Source organism: Salvelinus sp. IW2-2015, linkage group LG1 (assembly GCF_002910315.2).
Source record: "Salvelinus sp. IW2-2015 linkage group LG1, ASM291031v2, whole genome shotgun sequence".
Lineage (NCBI taxonomy): Eukaryota > Metazoa > Chordata > Actinopteri > Salmoniformes > Salmonidae > Salvelinus > Salvelinus sp. IW2-2015.
Window position 1 is genome coordinate 27377922 of NC_036838.1, and position 20976 is coordinate 27398897.

Below are 20976 nucleotides of genomic sequence, written 5' to 3' on the forward strand. Positions count from 1 at the left end.
TGTCACTGTAGGCTACATATCATAATAAAACCTTATGGGTTGAAGTAAATATTCTCACAGGCATGCACATACATCCCTACCGTGATCATTCATTAACATTGTTAAACGCACATCCACATATCATGCAATTATAAAATCACCATATAGTAAACAGTAGCCTGCTGAATGACCATGTTATTTTAAATTAAGAGCCCCGCAGAATAGGATATATGCAAATTATGAAAAATATGAACAAGAAGCCTATGCTTCACAGCTGTACTGTTTTCTTTAATTTAGTTTTGAGGCAAATGAGCTTCCTTGTAGGGAGCGCTGTGGTCAGAGAAACGAACTGTCCCTTTAAGAGAGCGAAAGAGAGAGATATGCGCTTGACAAAAGCCATTGCAGTATATTGCCCGATAGCACTTGGAATCCCATTATGGGGATAGTTGCTGAACAAASTCTGTGTCAAAAACTTTTCAGAATGATAGCCTATCTTTTCAAAAAAATCGAAATACTTAGATAAACGACATCGAAAGTCCCCTAGTATCAACTTCGGCGTGTGAACACAGCTCTGTGATTTTACAGGTGTCAGCCGCGGCGCTAAGTCCCACAGAAATACTAGTCTAGGCCAATYGTCATGCATCAGTTCAGTTATACTGTTACCGGCCGCTGGCTCTACTCCTGTGTCGTGCTGCTAGTTTTGCTGGTCGTCCCGAACGAGGCAGGGTGTCAGGACACGGGTTTTTGCTGCACTGGGCACGACCGGTCGTGCGTCAGTAAGGGATGGAGAGRTGACCGTTCGTATGGCACCTGCTATTGCGACCAGGCTTGTACCTCTACTCTGGACTGCTGTCATGATTATGAATTCGCCTGCCCAGGTAAGTTTCCCATACACTATACAAAAGTATGTGGACACCCATCAAATGAATCATGCTTCACCATCTGGCAGTCCGAAAGACGAATCTGGATTTGGCGGATGCCAGGAGAACACTACCTGCCCCAATGCATAGTGCCAACTGTCAAGTTTGGTGAAGGAGGAATAATGGTCTGGGGCTATTTTTCTTGGTTCCGTCTAGGCCCCTTAGTTCCAGTGAAGGGAAATATTAATCCTACAGCATACAATGACATTCTAGATGAATCWGTGCTTCCAACTTTGTGGCAACAGTTTGGGGAAGGCAGAGCCGGTCCTGACCTCCCGGGGCCCTAAGCAAAWTTCTGRTAAGGGGGCCCTCTTACCTGACCCGTGAGCCATGTAAACCATTGTCTCACAGTCACACCAGTGCTCCCACTACCAGTGCTCCCACTACCAGTGCTCCCACTACCAGTGCTCCCACTACCAGTGCTCCCACTTACAATCCTCCCTCCTTTAAAACAGTTTGCTCCATCTGTCAGTCTAAGAATAAGTAGACCTATACAGAACAGAAGGAGGTGTAAAAACAAACAATATTTATTGAATATAATATTTTCTATAGAATCTTAAGATAAGTGAATATTAACATAAATAAGAAATTGTAGAAAATATAAAATGTAGAAAATAATCAAATATATTACTYAGCTTTGGCTCTGCTGCCTGGTAATTAGTCCAGTCCCCACAATATTATACAATTAGCTTTGTCTATACAATGTAAACATAACCCTATAGGCTATGGCTGCAGCGATATGTCTCAAAATAGTAAAATAAAACCTATACAGCTGTGTGATTTAACTTTGGTTCCCTCTACAGCCTGGGCATTTTCAGCATGGGCACCAGTCATTTACACAAATGCACTTCTGCCATACAATCTTAAATGTTACTAAGTGTGTAAACATTTGAATGTTTGAATTAAAATCTTACCATCAAAATATTCCTCTTCTGCACCTTGAGGCAAAATCATCAATGATGTCATCATAGGACATGTTTCCCCACGTCATGATTTATGCTCATGATGGCCAGACCACTCAAACATTCCTGTGACATGGAAGACCTCAGGTAGCTTTGAGGAGCTTTCATTTTGAAAAGCTCCTCTCTGACGATGCTACTGTTACTGGTAGGGTGACTGCAATTCTTAGGGTTATCCAAAGGTTAGGATAGAGTTCCTCCAGGTTTTTTCTCACAGAGAAAGGAAAGCAGCTCAAAGGCAGTCATCTTATCTGATGGCAGATGAGGTACATTCTGAATCTCGTGTGCCAGATCCATTCCACTGATGTCACAGTCATCTCTGAAGGTTAGTGTTTTCAACTTCCATGCAGTGAGCCTTTAAAGATTCAATGGACATCTGAGGTAGTGCTGAAGGCCAGCAGCACTCCATATTTGGTTTTCACCTGGTTGAGTGTTTCAAATCTCTCATCCATGGATGTCACAGCAGAGTCGACCACAATGTTGAAGTAGTTGACTTCAAGGTTTTTCAGTGCCTCAGTCACTGGTTCATCAGAAGCCTCATAGCTGAAATGCCTCTTGCTGTTTCTCAGTCTCTTCTCTTTCAGAACAGCCTCCACATGAATTTCTTCACAAATGCGTTTGGCTGTTTTCTGGGCCTCAGAATACAGTTTGCCAGTATGTAGTGAGGGAGGCCTTTGCATTTGAGATTAAATTCACTGCGATATCCAACTGCATTGAGGCGGATTGGAGGAGCTTGTTCACCTTGTTTGTCATTGTCAGTATCTCACCATACGACACAGCAAATCAAGAAGCYGTAGGACCCAACTTCCTCTGCAAGTGCTTGTGCCTCCACTGTCTGGCTTCCAGTAATGCCTCTGAAGCCTGATACCTGATTGTATGAACACTTTGGAGCCTACTCTCCCATCTCGTGTCACTCCATGACTTCACAGTTATGTTCACGTGTTTCTTCAAAACACTCCATCTTTGTGTGCCAGCTGAAAAGGTGAAGAGATTTTGCACATGCCCCCCCCCAAAAAAAACCTGCATCTTTTGAAGATTTGGCAGCATCTGCAATGACAAGGTTTAGAGTATGTGCTCCACATGGGACGAACACGGCTCTGGGATTTTTTTTTGAGCAGTCTGGCTTGTACTCCTTGCCCTTCATGTTGGCCCCATTATCATGAGCTTGCCCTCTGCCCTCTGCAATCTTCAAATGGGATCTTCAGCTTGTTCGGCTTATCTAAGATGACAGTGGACAGATTCAAGCCTGTGTTAAACTCAACATTCACCAAGCCGAGGAAGTGCTCCTTGATCTCTGGCTTTCCCTTTAAAGCCARYCTTCTCAGAATAACTGACATTTGCTCCTGGTGACTGTCAGGTGTACAGTCCAAGATAAAGGAGACGTACTTTGAGTCTCTTACTTGAGTTACTGTTTCTTCCAGAATCTTGTCGCTCACAATCTGTGTCAGCTCATTCTATGTGCGCTTCTCAAGGTAATGAGCATGTGTGTCTCCATCTTTAAATTTGCTGAGATGATTTTCCATAACAGGGTCAAATTTTGCCAGTAATTCAACCTCCTTTTAGGAKGTTTCCATTATCTGGTTGGAAGAGTTTGTCGTCTGAATCCCAGGTTTCTGGGTGATACTTATTAAACGTGTAAGGACATCTGATTRTTTCAGCCTCCAAAATTGTCATTTGTYTCTGGTCAAGAGTCTGTCCCCGACTTAGGCGCAGATCAAGTTCTCTCCACTTAAACATATTGTTTGTGTGTTCAGGACTACCCTCATGGTGTTTCAGAATGGCGTTGATATTTGATCAGTCATTCACGCCTTCCTTTATTATTTTGTAGTCGTTTGTAGAAAAGAGCTGTCGTGGTAATTTCCTGTATTACTCAATAAAGAGAGAGAGCCAACCACACACAAGTCACAGTTAAATTATATATTCCATCTTTAATATATATACAAGCTTCACCAAAGCCCTTTTTTGACTCTCAGATCAATTCAGTGTCTATAAATGAATTCTCTGAGAGTCCTTACAAAACAATTCTTAGTTTAATTTTTATGCAAGATACACCCCTCTCAACTTACAAAGAATCCTTTACCTGAAAGAGGAGTATCCTATGCTAGACAGCATCGCTATAAATCATCGTTCAGTTTGATCTCCCAAGACAAGGTTTCAATCTCATGCTTGGTACTTCACTGTCTACTAACCATTACTCATCCAATGGCATATTCAATTGTCTTTGAGATACTCCATCTCCATACACCCCCTCCTGGTAAGCTCAGAAAAGACAGTGAGCCTCTTAGGTCATATACTAGATCAACGATAAGGGCAACCTCAGAGGGGAAATACAATGGTTCCAAACACTGCCAAACTCCTTCCCCATATGAGAAAAGTAGGAGGTGACTGGCGTACAGGGACATTTGTTATGAGATAACAACTGGTTCCCCATTTAATAACGCCATCCGTCAACATGATTAGAATAGTTACAGATAATTACTTATGAAGACAAGCCTGACCTCTCCCTCGCTCTGCCCGACAAGTCACCGTTACGGCTAGCTCAGAAGGGAAAATGCAGCTGTCAATTCCTATAGTCCAGAGGGCCCCATTCTAATGACAAGTATCTCACAAGCATATGATGAAAATAACATCTTATCTATGTTACTTAGCTAAATCTGATTCTGCCACGACAGAGCTTACAGCAAAAACAATACACAGCGTTGTTTTTGATTGAGTATGAAAGCCAGCTCCTGGTAATCTTTTCCCCATTTGACAGCCGTCTCTGTAATAAGCCTGAARGGAAACCTCCTCTTGACTTGTCTTTAAGGTTTGAAAAATCCAGTCCTGGTTTGAATGGACCTCTGCGCACTAACTCAGTCCTCATCAAATCTGTTAAGCCTGGGGGCCAATCTGCTGGGTCATTTGGTGGAGCAGCAACTGTTCTATTAGGGTCTGAGCTGCTTGTWTCTGATGCTGGCTGTACACCTCTGGTTGTGCTGGTACTGGCTGAGGCTGCCTGTACTTCCCCTGGGTCTGTGCTAGTACTTGCTGAAGATGGCTGTACTGGGTCTGTGTTAGTACTTGCTGAAGATGGCTGTACTGGGTCTGTGTTAGTACTTGTTGAAGCCAGCTGTACTGGGTCTGTGTTAGTACTTGCTGAAGCAGGCTGTACTGGGTCTGTGTTAGTTATACTGGCTGAGCCAAGCTGTACTGGGTCCTTGTGTTAAGTACTGGCTGAAGCAAGCTGTACTGGGTCTGTGTTAGTACTTGGCCTGTAAGCCAGCCTGTACTGGGTCTGTGTTAGTACTGGCTGAAGCCAGCTGTACTGGTGTCTGTGTTAGTACTGGCTGAAGCTGCAGGTACTGGGTCTGTGTTAGTATTCTGCCTAAGGCAGCTGTACTGGGTCTGTGTTAGTACTGCTGAAGCCAGCTGTACTGGGTCGTGTTTGTATTGCTGAGGCCAAGCTGTACTGGGTCTGTGTTAGTACTGGCTGACAGCCAGCTGTACTGGGTCTGTGTTAGTACTGCTGAGACTGCCAGTACTGGGTCTGTTGTTAGTATTTGCTGAGGCTGGATGCTGGATCAACTGAGTCTGTGTCTTGTACTGGCTGAAGCCAGCTGTACTGGGTCTGTGTTAGTACTTGCTGAAGACGCGCTGTACTGGGTCTGTGTTAGTACTCAGGCTGAGCCACTTGTAACTCGGTCCGGTGTTGGTACTTGCTGAAGCCAGCTGTACTGGGTCTGTGTTGGTTCTTGCTGAAGCCAGGCTGTACTGGGTCTCTGTTGGTACTTGCTGAAGCCAGCTGTACTGGGTCTGTGTTGGTATTGCTGAAGCCAGCTGTACTGGTCTGTGTTGGTACTATGCTGAAGCCAGCTGTACTGGGTCTGTGTTTAGTACTTGCTGAAGCCAGCCTGTGACTGGGTCTGTGTTTAGTACTTGCTGAAACTGGCCAGTACTGGGTTCTGTGTTAGGTACTTTCTGAAGCCAGCTGTACTGGGTCTGTGTTAGTACTTGCTGAAACTGCAGTACTGGGTCTGTGTTAAGTATTTGCTGAGGCTGGATGTGGATCAACTGAGTCTGTCCTTGTACTGGCTGAAGCCAGCTGTACTGGGTCTGTGTTAGTACTTGCTGAAGACGGCTGTACTGGGTCTGTGTTAGTACTTGCTGAGGCCAGCTGTACTCGCTCTGTGTTGGTACTTGCTGAAGCCAGCTGTACTGGGTCCTGTGTTGGTACTTGCTGAAGCCAGCTGTAATTGGGTCTGTGTTAGTACTTGCTGAGCCAGCTGTACTGGGTCTGTGTTAGTACTTGCTGAAACTGCCAGTACGGGTCTGTGGTTACGTAGCTTGCTGAAGCAGCTGTATTGGGTCTGTGTTAGTACTGGCATGAAGCCAGCTGTACTGGGTCTGTGTTAGTAACTGGCTGAAGCCAGCTGACTGGGTCTGTGTTAGTACTTCTGAAGCCAGCGCTTACTGGGTCTGTGTTAGTACTTTCTGAAGCCAGCTGTACTGGGTCTGTGTTAGTACTTGGCTGAAGCCAGCTGTACTGGGCTCTGTGTTAGTACTGGCTGAAGCCAGCTGTACTGGGTCTGGTGTTGGTACTGGCTGAAGCAGCTGTACTGGGTCTGTGTTGGTACTTGGCTGAAGCCTGCTGTACTGGGTCTGTGTTCGGTAACTGGCTGAAGCCAGCTGTACTGGGTCTGTGTTGGTACTGGGCTGAAGCAGCTGTACTGGGTCTGTGTTGTACTTGCTGAAGCCACGCTGTACTGGGTCTGTGTTGGTACTTGCTGAAGCCAGCTGTACTGGGTCTGTGTTGGTACTGTGCTGAAGCCAGCTGTTACTGGGTCTGTGTTGGTATCTTGCTGAAGCCAGCTGTACTGGGTCTGTGTTGGTACTTGCTGAAGCCAGCTGTCCTGGGTTCTTGTGTTGGTACTGCTGAAGCCAGCTGTACTGGGTCTGTGTTAGTACCTTGCTGAAGCAGCTGTACTGGGTCTGGTGTTGGTACTTGCTGAAGCCACGCTGTACTGGGGTCTGTGTTGGTACTTGCTGAAGCCAGCTGTACTGGGTCTGTGTTAGTACTGCTGAAGCCAGCCTGTACTGGGTCTGTGTTGTACTTGCTGAAGCCAGCTGTACTGGGTCTGTGTTCAGTACTTGCTGAAGCCAGCTGTACTGGGTCTGTGTGTTGTACTGGCTGAAGCCAGCTGTACTGGGTCTGTTGTTGGTACTTGCTGAAGCCAGCTGTATCTGGGTCTGTGTTTTGGTACTTGCTGAAGCCAGCTGTACTGGGTCTGTGTTGGTACTTGCTGAAGCCAAGCTGTACTGGGTCTGTGTTAGGGTACTTGCCTGAAGCCAGCTGTACTGGGTCGGTGTTTGGTACTTAGCTGAAGCCAGCTGTCTGGGTCTGTGTTGGTACTTGCTGAAGCCAGCCTGTACTGGGTCTGTGTTAGTACTGGCTGAAGCCAGCTGTACTGGGTCTGTGTTAGTACTTTGCTGAAGCCAGCTGTACTGGGTCTGTGTTAGTACTGGCTGAAGCCAGCTGTACTGGGTCTGTGTTAGTACTGCTGAAGCCAGCTGTACTGGGTCTGTGTTAGTACTGGCTGAAGCCAGCTCTACTGGGTCTGTGCTAGTACTGGCTGGATGTGGATCAACTGAGTCTGTGCTTGTACTGGCTGATGATCCAACATCTCCTCTACTAACAAACTTAAGCACCTGTAGATTATAGATAACAATACTATTATACATTTTATCAGCTGCATCAGGCCCATTCAAACTGGCTCCCCCAGATTTGATTTCATACATTTTAAAATATAAAATACTATTTATACTATGGCTTGCCTGAATACTTGATGGTTATTGTTTACTTAGAGATGTGCATCCATATTGCCCAGTATGCCCAGCTAATCAACATTTTAAATTCAATATATAAATCTAATATATAAATCTATAGTCAATGTCAATCCATTGCTTTCCATCTTGCATTAGTCCAYAGTTGTAACTAAACCTTGACTGAGAGACTAGATAATCATTGTCTTGTTTTAAAATGATGTGCGCCTATGAGGAGTGCCATCYCCCATATATTGTCTGGACTGGTCCAGACAGAGGTTGCTGCTGGAAAGCGCGAGTTTCATTTCGTGCACGCGCATATGAACACATGTTCACGCRCGACYRGGTTATCTTTTCCGAGCTGCTGTTTATTGTTGCCCGTTGGCGTTTWTCAAACGTATTAAATAGTTAGTATTTCACTCTCACTTTTGTCAGGCACAAAGTCACAGGACACAGCCCCGGAAGTGGCAGGCAAGCAAGACACAGACAGACCAAGAGATGCACTGCTCAGCAAGGTTAGCAAGACAGACAGACTAGAGCGAGATGCACTGCAAGCTAGCACATCAACTTAACGTTACTGTTATTTGCTCTGACATCAAACTTGGAGAGGAAACAAGTTTACATAATCGCTGTTCCCACAATTCACTCTCGTGGTGTTTTTTTTCCTTCTCTTTTCGTGACCAGAAGGATAGTTCCGCTTCATCCTCTCATCGAGTGTAAACATTGACACCCGCTTTGACACGAGGGGGAGGCGGGGCCCTTGCGTAATTTGCGGGGCCCTACGCAACTTGCGTACTGAGCGTATAGGCCCGCCCGGCTCTGGGGGAAGGCACTTTCCTGTTTCTGTATGGCAGTGACCCGTGCATAAAGTGAGGTCCATAGAGACATTTTGGAATGAATTGGAAAGCCGACTGCAAGCCAGGCCTTATCGCCCTACATCAGAGCCCGATCTCACTAATGCTCATGGTTGAATGGAAGCAAGTCCCCTCAGCAATGTTCCAACATCTGGTGGAAAGCCTTTCCAGAAGATTGAAGGCTGTTATAGCAGAAAAGGGGGGGGACCAACTCCATATTAATGCCCATGATTTTGTGATGAGATGTTRGACGAGCAGGTGTCCAGAWACCTTCGGTCATGTAGTGTATAATATGTTACCCAAAGTGTGTCAATTTCTACAACACACTAGCATAAGACCTGTGTTTGACAACACTGGATATGGTCATTTTGCCCCAGTTTGGTGTAAAAGTAATTGAGATTCTCCTGAAAGTGTGATGATTAATTGTCATGTGAGCCGTATGATTTGTTTTTAATTCATAGAGTATATACCTTGCTTATAATTCTATACCAATTTACTTTTTATTTAGCTGTCTAAAAATGCAAAATGCTTTTTCAGTGGCAAATGCATACAGTAGAGGGCACTCTACCATAGAGTTGTGCTTGTACTTGCTTTCATTTACCCCTGCCATGTTCTCATGCTGTCCTGTCCTCAGGGCCCGCTCTAGCCTTTTGGGGTCCCTATGTGAGAGTTAGTAGAAAATTCTACACGTTTTGTCACGACTTATGCCATGTTAAAATTATATCTGAGTGAGATTGACTAACAAAATCAATGGGGGCCCCCTAGAGGTCAGAGCCATTACATTTTAGTCATTTAACAGAAGCTAATAGCCAGAGRGACTTACAGAAGCAATTAGGGTTAAGTACCTTGCTCAAGGGCACGTCAGATTTTTCACCTAGGCAGCACGGGGTTTCAAACCAGTGACKTTTTCGGTTACTGGCCCAATGCTCTTAACCACTAGGCTACCTGCAGCTGACCCCTGGGCACGCTGACTAGACTAACTTACCAATCTACATTTTTTGTGTGAATGATAATTGAGTGACTTTCATTGACTGACATAACAAAAGCAAAAGTGATGATGCACAACCAAATTTCAAAACTACACCTTGTGTATTCTACTATTCTAACTCTCAACAGTAAATTGAGAGTTCCAAAAAAATAATGTATGTTGCTTATGCCTGGAGCTGGCCTTGCCTGTCCTCCCCCTCCCTCCTAGCGGTGTCCTGTGTGCTGAGTGAGTGGACTGCGTGGTCTGGCTGTGGTGAGCCCTGCAGGGCCACAGTTCGGATAAGGAGCAGGGAAGTCCTGCAGGAGCCCCGAAATGGGGGGAAACCCTGTCCACACGTGGAGGAGCACGCCGGCTGTGCAGAGTACAGGGAACACCACCGACAGTGCGGTAAATCACTAGGTAAGCACCACAGCCATATACTGAGTGTACCAAACATTTAGAACACCTTCCTTGTATTGAGTTGCAACCCCTTAGCCCATAGAATAGCCTCAATTCGTTGGGCATGGACTACAAGGTGTCAAGCATTCCACAGGGATGCTTCACACAGTTGTGTCAAGTTTCCCGGATGTCCTTTGGGTGGTGGACCATTCTTAATACACACGGGAAACAGTTGAGCTTAACCCAGCAGCGTTGCAGTTCTTGACACACAAACTGGTGCYCCGGTCATCAATTACCATACTCCGTTCAAAGGCACTGAAATCTTTTGTCTTGCCCGTTCACCCTCTGAATGGCACACATACACAATCCATGTCTCAATTATCTCAAGGCTTAAAAATCCTTCTTTAACCTGTCTCCTCCCCTTCATCTACACTGGATTTAACAGGTGACATCAGTAAGGAATCATAGCTTTCACCTCGATTCACCTGGTCAGTCTGTCATGGAAAGAGGTGTTCTTAACGTTTTGTACACTCAGTGTYTATTGCCTTAGGCTATATATCTAAATGCTCTGGTAAGGACCTTAACCCATATGTGTTTAATGGCCTCTTGTCTCTGTCGGATATCCCTCTGTCTTCAAGTAAAGGTCACATTCCCAGGTCTCCCTTGCAAAATAGGTCTTCTGACCTCAATGGGCCTACCTGGTTAAATAAAAAAATGTGTGTGTGGGAGCTAAACCTGTGCTATTGTTGTCGTGGTTTTGTTCTTATGGATATTGTCTTTGCAGTCCCGGCTCTCATCACTACCGGTGGCTATGGCAATGCCAGGAAGAAGAGGGACATCCCTGATAACGATGATGTCGAAGGGTGAGAGATCTGGTCTATGTGTTTGTCTCCTTCCATAGTATTCCTGTCATATTTTCTGACCCCTGTGTGTATATGAATGTGTGTGTACTGCACAGGAGGTTGGTGGCACCTTAAATTGGGGAGAARGGGCTCATGGTAATGACTGGAGTGGAATGGTATCAAATACAGCAAACGCATGGTTTGATGCCATTCCATTTGCTCCGTTCCAGKCATTATTATGAGCTGTCCTCCCCTCAYCAGCCTCCACTGTACTTTGTGTGTGGGTGTACAGTGGCAAGAAAAAGTATGTGAACCCTTTGGAAAAACCTGGATTTTTGCATAAATTGGTCAWAATTTGATKTGATCTTCATCTAGGTCACAACAATAGTCAACAAACAATAGACAACAAACAGCAATAGACAGTTTGCTTAAACTAATAAAACACAAACAATTATATGTTTTCATGTCTTTATTGAACACACCGTGTAAACATTCACAGTGCAGGGTGGGAAAAGTTTGTGAACCCTTTGATTTAATGATTGGTTGACCCTCCTCTTTGCAGCAATAACCTCAACCAAACGTTTTCTGTAGTTACAGATCAGACCTGCACAAAAGTCAGGAGGAATAGTGGACCATTCAACTTTACAAAACTGTTTCAGTTCAGCAATATTATTGGCATGTCTGGTGTGAACTGCTCTCTTGAGGTCATGCCACAGCATCTCAATCGGGTTGAGGTCAGGACTCTGACTGGGCCACTCCTTAAGGCGTKTTTTCTTCTGTTGAAGCRATTCTGTTGTTGATTTACTTCTGTGTTTTGGMTCGTTGTCCTGTTGCATCACCCAACTTCCGTTGAGCTTCAATTYGCGGACAGATAGCCTAACATTCTCCTGCAAAATGTCTTGATAAACTTGGGAATTCATATTTCCYTCGATGATAGAAAGCTGTCCAGGACCTGAGGCAGCAAAGCAGCCCCAAACCATGATGCTCCCTCCAACATACTTTACAGTTGGGATGAGGTTTTGATGTTGGTGTGCTGTGRCATTGTTTTGGCCACARGGGGTGTTGTGTGTTCCTTCCAAACAACTCAACTGTAGTTSCATCTGTCCACAGKATATTTTGCCAGTAGCGCTGTGGAACATCCAGGTGCACTTTTGCAAACTTCAGACGGGCAGCAATGTATTTTTTGGACAGCAGTGGCTTCTTCCGTGGTGTCRTCCCCTGAACACCATTATTGTTTAGTGTTTTATGTATCGTAGACTCGTCAACAGAGATATTAGCATGTTCCAGAGATTTCTGTAAGTCTTTAGCTGACACTAGGATTCTTCTTAACCTTATTGAGCATTCTGCGCTGTGCTCTTGCAGTCATCTTTGTTGGACGGCCACTCKTAGGGAGAGTAGCAACAGTGCTGAACTTTCCATTTATAGACCATTTGTCTTACCGTGGACTAATGAACATCAAGGCTTTTAGAGATACTTTTTTAACCCTTTCCAGCTTTATGCAAGTCAACAATTCTTAATCTTAGGTCTTCTGAGATCTCTCTTGTTCAGGCAATGCTTCTTGTGAATAGCAAACTCACATTTTGTGAGTTTTTTTTTATAGGGCAAGGCAGCTCTAACCAACATCTCCAATCTCGTCTCATTGATTGGACTCCAGGTTAGCTGACCCCTGACTCCAATTAGCTTTTGGAGAAGTCATTAGCCTTGGGGTTCGCATACTTTTTTCCAACCTACACTGTGAATGTTTAAATGATGTATTCAATATAGACAAGCAAAATACAATAATTTGTATGTTATTAGTTTAAGCACACCATGTTCTTGTCTATTGTTGTATGAAGATGAAGATCAGATCAAATTTGATGACCAATTTATGTAGAAATCCAGGTAATTCCAAAGGGTTCACATACGTTTTCTTGCCACTGTATGTCTGTATGCGTGTCTGTAATGTGTATACTTATCCAGGTACTGTGTGCAGTTCCAGCTGACCTCCCTGACCCCTGGGTGCCAGCGTAGTGTGGGGCCACACACCCGCTGGATGCAGTACCTGAGGGAGGGCCACCAAGTTTGTGTGGAGTGCCAGCCTCCAGCCCTCGCTGCCGGGCAGACACACTGCTCTGGAGATGGAGATAAGGACGAGGAGGAGAGGTAAGACATGCAGGGCCCARGAGCAAAGGAGTGGAGGGGAGGGGAGAGAAGAGAGCTTGAGGCTATACATATGTGGTAAAGATATTAGGACATTCCGTTTAAATCGTGTTTACATTCTAACCCAATGTTGCTTTTCTTGTTTGAAGAGTCAGATTTCAGCCACTAGGTGGCAGTCTTAGTCTAGACTAGATTAGTAAACGACAGTCTTTCTTTCTCCCTTCCCCCTCTTTCAGTGGCAGGCAGTCTCTGCAGTGGCAGGCGGTGGGTAACCCCAGGTGTCGTGGCGTGTGGAGGCGTGTCGGGAGACTAGACTCCTGCTCCTGTCCCACCGTCCACAGCTTCCTCTTCATATAACCCTGTGTTACTGGCTAGTCTACAGACCTGAGTCTACAACTTCTTCATGGCCATACAGACAGACCGGACAGCACATGGATCAGGCATAATCAAAAAGCAACACCGACAGTGCTGTGTGCATCCGTATGGACCCGACCATACCAGTGTCTAACCTAACAATTGATATGAAACCTCTGCCAACAATTTAATCGTGTTTATGTGGCTGATTCGGGTCYTTTTGTTCTCTGGTTGGACAGACTCTTTCTTCTGAAAAAATACTATTGTAGATTATTTCCTAAGTGTATGTAACTGTCAGTGCAGTTTTTCTTTGTATTAGCGAAAGCCTTCAATAATGCCTGTAACACATGTCAATAACCAAAACTCAGCCCAGTCATTAATTAGACTTTTATTGAATTTTCAGTCATCCAAGGGGAATGTTGCCTTTTTTAAAAGAAATAGAAAGATCTTGGGACATTGAGACACTTTTTACAGGACAGTTAAACTGGCGTTGTGCATGTTTCACACCGTCACGGCTCCAAAGTTACGACATGCATCGATCGAACAACAGAACATTTATACAGCAACAACTTACAGCATTAGAAAGTCAACAGGTAAAAATATTACAAAACAAACAGTAGCCTGGAGACCTACAAAAACAACAGTAGAAGAAGAGGTGGGGGTAGTCTGAAAGTCTGTCAAATCTTTTTTTCCCCTTCAGTTCCCTGGAATTTCTGTATGTTACAATGACTGGTTGGGAATGACTCGTTGGGATCTCTTTCAAATCTATTCAATTTCCAAATCCAATTATTGAATTGAATTCCAATTTACCAAGCATTTCAAATGGACCCTAACCCTGAAATCCCAACATCAATTTCAATGGCATTTGTCTAATTCCTAAATTGTATGTTATTCATATCTTATCAAAAAAAGATKAATAAAAGAAGTCACTTGATTGTGCTTTCTCATTAAAACATAACGCTTACAAATCCTTTGACATCAGAAACCCTTTTGTTCAGGACTACAGTAAAAGTTAAAGCTCTTGTACGCTACAGGACGTTTGGATGTTGGGTGACTCACTCAGAGACGGAGAGAGACTGATGTATAAAGTGCCCTTTAAGAAGAAAAAAAAAATACAAAGACTAGCAGCAAATTTACATGAACTTTTTTTAAACACACTGGTCAGTGGTCACAGTATAGCAGTAAACACATTTCACCTTGTCAGAACATTGTCCAGAATCGTTCTACCAAAACAAATATGTAAAGGCTATCGGTGGCTACTTCCTTTCTGTAAGTGTCCATGGTGTGTTTTCCAGTTAGTCTTTCCAACCGATGACTCGCCACAGGATCATCTCATAGCAATGCTACAATGTATATCGTGTCTATTCATGACGAATTGATTGTCATCTTTCTTTTAAAGAGATATTTTACGTGATAAAACTGTCCCCGACTCCCACTATGTATTCTTACAGTGCGAGCATAACATGATGCCTGGTTATGTGACATATGGGACAGTKACACAACTCAGTATTAGACAGTGCACAAGAAGCCAACGCTATACAGATGACAGCCAATTTAACCAGATGGATTTGAAGTGCATTGTGAACATAATGAACATTAAAACAGTGACATTGTATGTCCACGCTACAGTTTCAAATCATATCCCACTGGCACCGACGTCAGTACAACGTCTATTCCACGTTGGTTCAACGTTGATTCAACAAGGTGGTGCCCAGTGGGATGTTAACATTAACCAAGTTTCCAGATAAATTTAAAGTACATGTCGAATTAAAAAAAAGGTCATGACAGGCCTGATGGAAACAGAAAATTTGTCGGTAAACTTTCCAAATGTCGACAAAACAGAATATGCCAGACAAGGTGGGATCTTTTTGTGCTGGTAAAATGAATTATGCAAGAATTGGTGGTGGAAACACTTTATCCTCAAATATTAATAATAACCACAAGATCGAAGTAAATTGTGTCATGCGATATGTTGTGTGGTCCTCCGGTTATGACTTGGGAAAGCATGCAGTTTATTAGGCTACGGATGAAATAAATCATGAACTTCACAGGGTTGTGAAAGTGCACGGTGATGAGCTTCCTTCTTTCCAATACATTTCAAGGGTCTCATTCTGTTGACATGATGATCGATGCTTGGCTGCCGTTTGACAAATAAAAATTATCTCGCTCTTGTCCATAATATACTCATCATCATGTAGGTAATTAGCCTATTGGCGCATATGCCAAAACCATAGTGGGCACATTTGCTATTTAACGCTACATTTGTTGTGACAAAGCCATCAGTAGAGTTGAAAATGCGATGGAAACCCATTAAACATAGATTTTGTTTATTCGGTACATGGGAATTTAACTGCAAAATAATTGTGTGTTCACTAGGCCTAAATCATCACGCACATGCTTTTATCCGCAACAAGTCAATTTGATGGAAACACATCTCTGGTGGGAAAATGCGCATATTGTTGTTATGTGGATTTTAGAATATTCTTATGAAAATCTGTCGCCAATTGGATAGAAACCTAGCTAACAAAGTGGAAGCCTTTGGCTGAGCATCAGTCCCTTTAAACATGACAATAACATGCACACACACAGTGTTTCAGTGGTTCTGCCCTTTCTGCAGTCATTACTATTCCTTTCACAGAGCTCCCCTCGCTCGGATCCAGCTCAGACAGGAATGGGTGCGAAAAATGCGTCTCTGGAGATGCGACATTCTCACCTTTTCACGCTGACTTTTCTCAGAAAGAGGAAGAGGAAGAGAGCCAAGGACAAACACATGGACATGTATGTGGACAGTGTTGTGGGTCTGTCTTTTTATTTATAAGCATCTTCAGTGATATCTATGCACTGTGATGTCTATTCTTCAGAATGCATTATCATACATTTATTCAAAACTATGCAGGGGGGGAATGGGTGGTTACAGGATGTTTATTTGTCTACGTGCATTCCTGTGTAACAACTACTGTATGTTTGAGTGTGCAAACTGTGTAAACGTAAAGAATGCATGCATTTTGATACAATTAGACATTCCCACCCCAATTAGCAGAGCTATGCAGCTCTGGCATCAGCCTTGCCAGGATGGAGCTTGTTACTATGGAAACTGGGCAYGCCTGGAGCTATCTTGTAGATATTGTATACCTGTGTATGGGCTGTCCTTTCAATATGTCTGTATGTCTGTGTGTGGATGAATGCAGATGCACTCAAAAAGACTAGACATGCTATTCAATCAAAACCTGTAACTAGGTTTCCTGGATAAGTGAGAAGTAACACTCTTCCCTCTTTTGAATTAATAATCTGTTCAGACTTATACTGCAACCTAAGGAGTACTGTATGGGGGATCTTTCTCTCGCTCATTCCAACTACAGTTCTAAATGGACCACTCTTTGGCTCTATGTTGTTGAAAGGAAAATTATGATGATGCATGTTATGTCAGCATTATCAATGTTTCACTTTAAAAATGAACATATATCATAAATGTTTGCTTGGATTTGGAAATATAGGTTCATAAATCCGTTCACCACATTCTTTATAAAGTACCATAAAAATAAACAGGTAATTTTTCTTTTACACATCTCAGCACTTCAGCTGAAGTGATTCTTTTGAACTCTGSGCTCTATTTAATCTGTATTGCTGAAGCGTTAATGAAAGCGCACTTGAAATGTAAATGTAATTTCCTATTGAGCTGACACTTGCAGTGTTTAACATGAATGCATTTCCTGCTAACGCGGAAACATTGCTTTTCAATTTCAATAACGCAGTTACGCTGAATTTCCCCGATATGGATTGAATCGAGCCCCTTGTGTCTTGGTGGTATGACTGGGAGGAAGAGGCAGGCTGTTTGGTACATGCATGTCTTGGAGGAGAGCTCTCCTAAATGTGTGTTTGATGCAAAAAATCTTCAGGGATATTTATGATTCCTGACTTTAATACCAAAAAGATTAGGTTTCTTTCAACCATACCCCTCTGACTCAAACCCAATACGATAAAAATAAAACAACACACAATCAAGACATTCACAGACAGAAATGTCAGATCAAAATGTGGTCCTCTACTCTTACTATGTGATAAAGAAACGGTACCAAGAAGAACAAGACTCTTTTTGACAGACTGTGGTTTTCCCTAAGATGAGTCTGGATTGTAAACCTCCAGCAACTGTAACTTGTCTAGAAATATGTCATACAGAATTACTCAAACAGTTATGGTCATGACACAACAGACTAGCAAATCACAAATTCCTATAGGTAACCTCCTTTATCTATATAAAAATAAATCAGGTAAGACAATCTAAAAGTGTGGATATCTTTTAAACACGTACACGCCAACTCACTCAAACACACACACACACACACGCGCACACGCGCACACAGGCTTAAACACATACTCACATATGACTAAGGCCAGGTTTGGGTCTAGGGGGGCACTAGTAAGTAGCTTATTGGCGTCTACCGTAACTCCTCCCTACACTCTTAGAAAAAAAGGTGCTATCTAGAACCTAAAAGGTTGGTTCCAGGTAGAACCCTTCTGTTTCAAAATATAACCATATTGGGTTCCATGTAGAACCCTTTCCACAGWTGGTTCTACATGGAACCCAAKACGTTTCTACTTGGAACAGAAAAGGTTTTTACCTGGAGCCAAAAATGGTTCTCTTATGGGGACAGCCAAAGAACCCTTTTGSAAAACTTTTTTCTAAGAGTGTAGTTTTCTACAGTGTGAGCTGGGCTGGGGCGGAATGGGACAGTGGTCAGCTGATATATATAGACCTGTGGGAGAATATAGGGGATGACTGTCTTGCTGTTTCCCACCTCACCCCTCATCCTGCCTCTTACCCCATAGCCACTGAAATGGACCACCACAGCCTCAACCAACCAACAGACCATGTCCCTTCCCAGCATGCMCTGCTTTGACCTGCTCCCACGTCTCCCTGTGGGGCCCCTGCTCAGTTGGGTTTGTGGGAGTTTTCTGCCCAGTTCTGTGGTAGCTTGTGTACTGTGGCTAACAGGAAGGGAGGGAGAAGAGGGAAAGTGTTCTTTATCTGTCCTGCAAGTCTTTTCCCATAGTATTGAACACCACACCACAGCCCAAACGCTGCCCTGAATCTCTCTCCCTTCCTGGCCCTTTCTGTCAGTTTGTAAAGGGATTCTGCACAGTGGGTCTCTTTCCTTCACTCTCTTACTTTCTCTTTCTCTATCACTTTCTCTGCCTTCCACACAGTACCRTGTCTGTGTTTCTCTGGATGTCCCTGACATAAGTCTTCCTTGCTCCAGCTCCCTTAACGCTGMCCGTGCTGTCCTCTGCTCTGCCCTATCTCTGTAGCTCAGAGACTCTTGTCCATGGCACTAGACCTTCCTCTGTCCCCTTTGGACCTGCGGGGCAGCTCTGGAACCACATGGTTCTCCGTGTGGCCCCCGCTCCCCCGCGTCCCCTCATCCAGGCCAGGGAATAGGCAGTTCTGCCCCAGCATCCGCTGGGTGGTGCTTGGTGCCAGGTGGTTGATGCCTCTCTGGTTGTAGCCGCTGTTGGTGTTCCTGCTGTGTTTGGGGGGACTGGAGCCGGCCAGCAGGCGCTCCGAGGGGCTGGTGGCCTCCGACATGTCCCGCAGGTGCTCGTCTTCGTCTGTGTCGGCGTCAATGTACTTACTGATGGAGGAGTCGTGGAAAGTGAAGACGGCCGGTGTGGAGGTCAGGGCTGTGGTCAGGGTGGAGCTGTCAGGGGACTTGTTCGGTGTCCTGCTGCTGGCCGTGGTGTAGATGGACGCCTCTGGGCTGAGCAGGGAGCGGTCAGACAGGACGGAACTGTCTGAGAGAGGACCACCGCTGCTGGGGGAAGGGCCTGGGCCTGGTCCTGGCACTGACTCCCCTCCACTGCTCCGGTAGTTCACCTTGTAGGAAAGGCCACCACCCTTTAGAGGGTTGTTAAAGTGARGAGTGTTGCCAGAACCTGCAGGCTTCACAGCAGAGAGTGGATCCAGCAAGGGCTCATGCTCCAMGGTGGTCTGGAGGCCAGGATTGGTGCTGACCCGCCCAGAGAGGGCCGTGACTGGGTTGATGTGGGAGAAGCGGCTGGTCTCCTGGGCCAGGAGGGCCAGGCCGTAGGCTGGACTATGGGCGTAGACACCACGTGGATTCTCTTGGAAGTCTGCAGCACAGCTGATGTAGCTGTCAATACTAGACAGGCTCTTCATYTCCCCCACCKCCTCTCGACCCCCTAGCATAGGMTCCCCTGGACCCCCAGGGATGGTCCCCAGCTCCATCTCATCCCTATCCCTCTGCCTGCCAGCCCTGGAGCTCTTGTCTTTGGCGTTGAGGTTGGGCTGTGACTGGGTCTTGGCCATTTGGTTATACATCTCCTCCAGCTTCTGAGGGTTGAGCCCCTGAGGACTGGAGGCCCTGGCCTTGCTGGGGGAACCGGTCTGCGACTCCACAGGGTTGAAGGAGTGGGCCGAGCTGGTCTCGGAGGCGGTGGTGGCCCGCTTAGGTGTCCACTTCCAGTGGCTGGGGGACAGGTGGTTGTCTTGCGTTAGCGGCCTCTCGCTCTTCTCCACCACCACGTCCATCAGCTCGGCACTGCGGGCGAACGCCTCCTTCATGTTCATGGAGACGATGCTCCCATTGCGTTTCGCCCTCTCCAGTGCCTCCCGCCGCTTCACAGCTTTCTCCTGGCGCTTCTGCTCCTTGTAGAACTCAGAGAAGTTGTTGACGATGATGGGAATGGGCAAGGCTATCACCAGCACCCCTGCGATGCAACAGAGACCACCCACAATCTTACCCAGCAGAGTCTTAGGGTAAATGTCCCCATAACCCACCGTGGTCATAGTAATGGTAGCCCACCAGAAGGAGGCTGGGATGCTTTTGAATTTCGTGTCATCCTCGTCCTTCTCTGCGAAGAAGACGAGGCTGGAGAAGATCATGATGCCCATGGCCAGGAAGAGGATGAGTAGACCCAGCTCATTGTAACTCCTCTTCAGGGTAAATCCTAGAGACTGCAGCCCTGTGGAATGACGCGCCAACTTCAGAATCCTAAGGATACGCATGATCCGGAAGATCTGAACCACCCTCCGGACGTTCTGGAACTGTAGAACACTCTTGTTGGACTCMGTCAGGAAGATTGTGACGTAGTAAGGAAGGATGGCCAGCAGGTCGATCACGTTCAGGGGACCTTAAAGYTAAGATAAGACAGTAGTTTATTCATCCTTATAAGGGGACATTTACTTGCACAAAACATACAACACCAATAAATACTGTACATTACAATGGACACGGACACTAAAAGTAGCACATCATGAATGCATATTAAGAACGAAAGTGTTCACCTTTGATGAACTTCCATTTGGTGGGCGATGAGAGGAAGCGGAGGAGGTACTCCATAGTAAACCAGGCGATGCAGACGGCCTCTACGTGGGCCAGCTGGGGGTTGTCTGAGGCATGTCCAAATTCGTCTGTGTCCTGCAGCTCAGGCAGGGTGTTGAGGGACAGGGCGATGGTGGACAGCCCGATAAACAGGATGGAGATGATGGCTAGGATCTGGAGAAAAAYGAGAGATGTTATCATTGAGGAGAATCTGCGACACAAAGGCTGAGTTTACACAGGCAGCCCAATTCTAAAATTGTTTCCACTAGTCTTTTAACCAATCACATCAGATCTTTTCACATCAGCTATTTTTCCGAGCTTATCTGATTGGTCAAAAGACAGCCAGAGACATTGTCTGTGTCCCAAATGTCACCCAATACCTTATACTGTATAGTGCACTGCMTTTGACAAYGGCCCATAGGGT

The 20976-nt window shown here is 45.1% G+C and overlaps 2 protein-coding genes across 2 annotated transcripts; one reads left to right on the forward strand and one right to left on the reverse strand.

Moving 5' to 3' along the window:
• The first annotated feature begins 299 nt into the window (after positions 1-299).
• On the forward strand, positions 300-14146 carry si:dkey-7k24.5 (somatomedin-B and thrombospondin type-1 domain-containing protein). Its single transcript, XM_023987459.1, has 5 exons — positions 300-857; positions 9707-9898; positions 10662-10740; positions 12679-12861; positions 13095-14146. Exons 1-5 carry the CDS (start codon positions 617-619, stop codon positions 13213-13215), a joined length of 816 nt encoding a protein of 271 aa, XP_023843227.1. The 5' UTR covers positions 300-616; the 3' UTR covers positions 13216-14146.
• LOC111963301 (potassium voltage-gated channel subfamily B member 1-like) lies at positions 13586-20827 on the reverse strand. Its single transcript, XM_070443550.1, has 2 exons — positions 20516-20827; positions 13586-20361 (listed from the first exon to the last, which is right to left on the reverse strand). Exons 1-2 carry the CDS (start codon positions 20751-20753, stop codon positions 18521-18523), a joined length of 2079 nt encoding a protein of 692 aa, XP_070299651.1. The 5' UTR covers positions 20754-20827; the 3' UTR covers positions 13586-18520.
• Between the last annotated feature and the right edge of the window lie 149 nt (positions 20828-20976).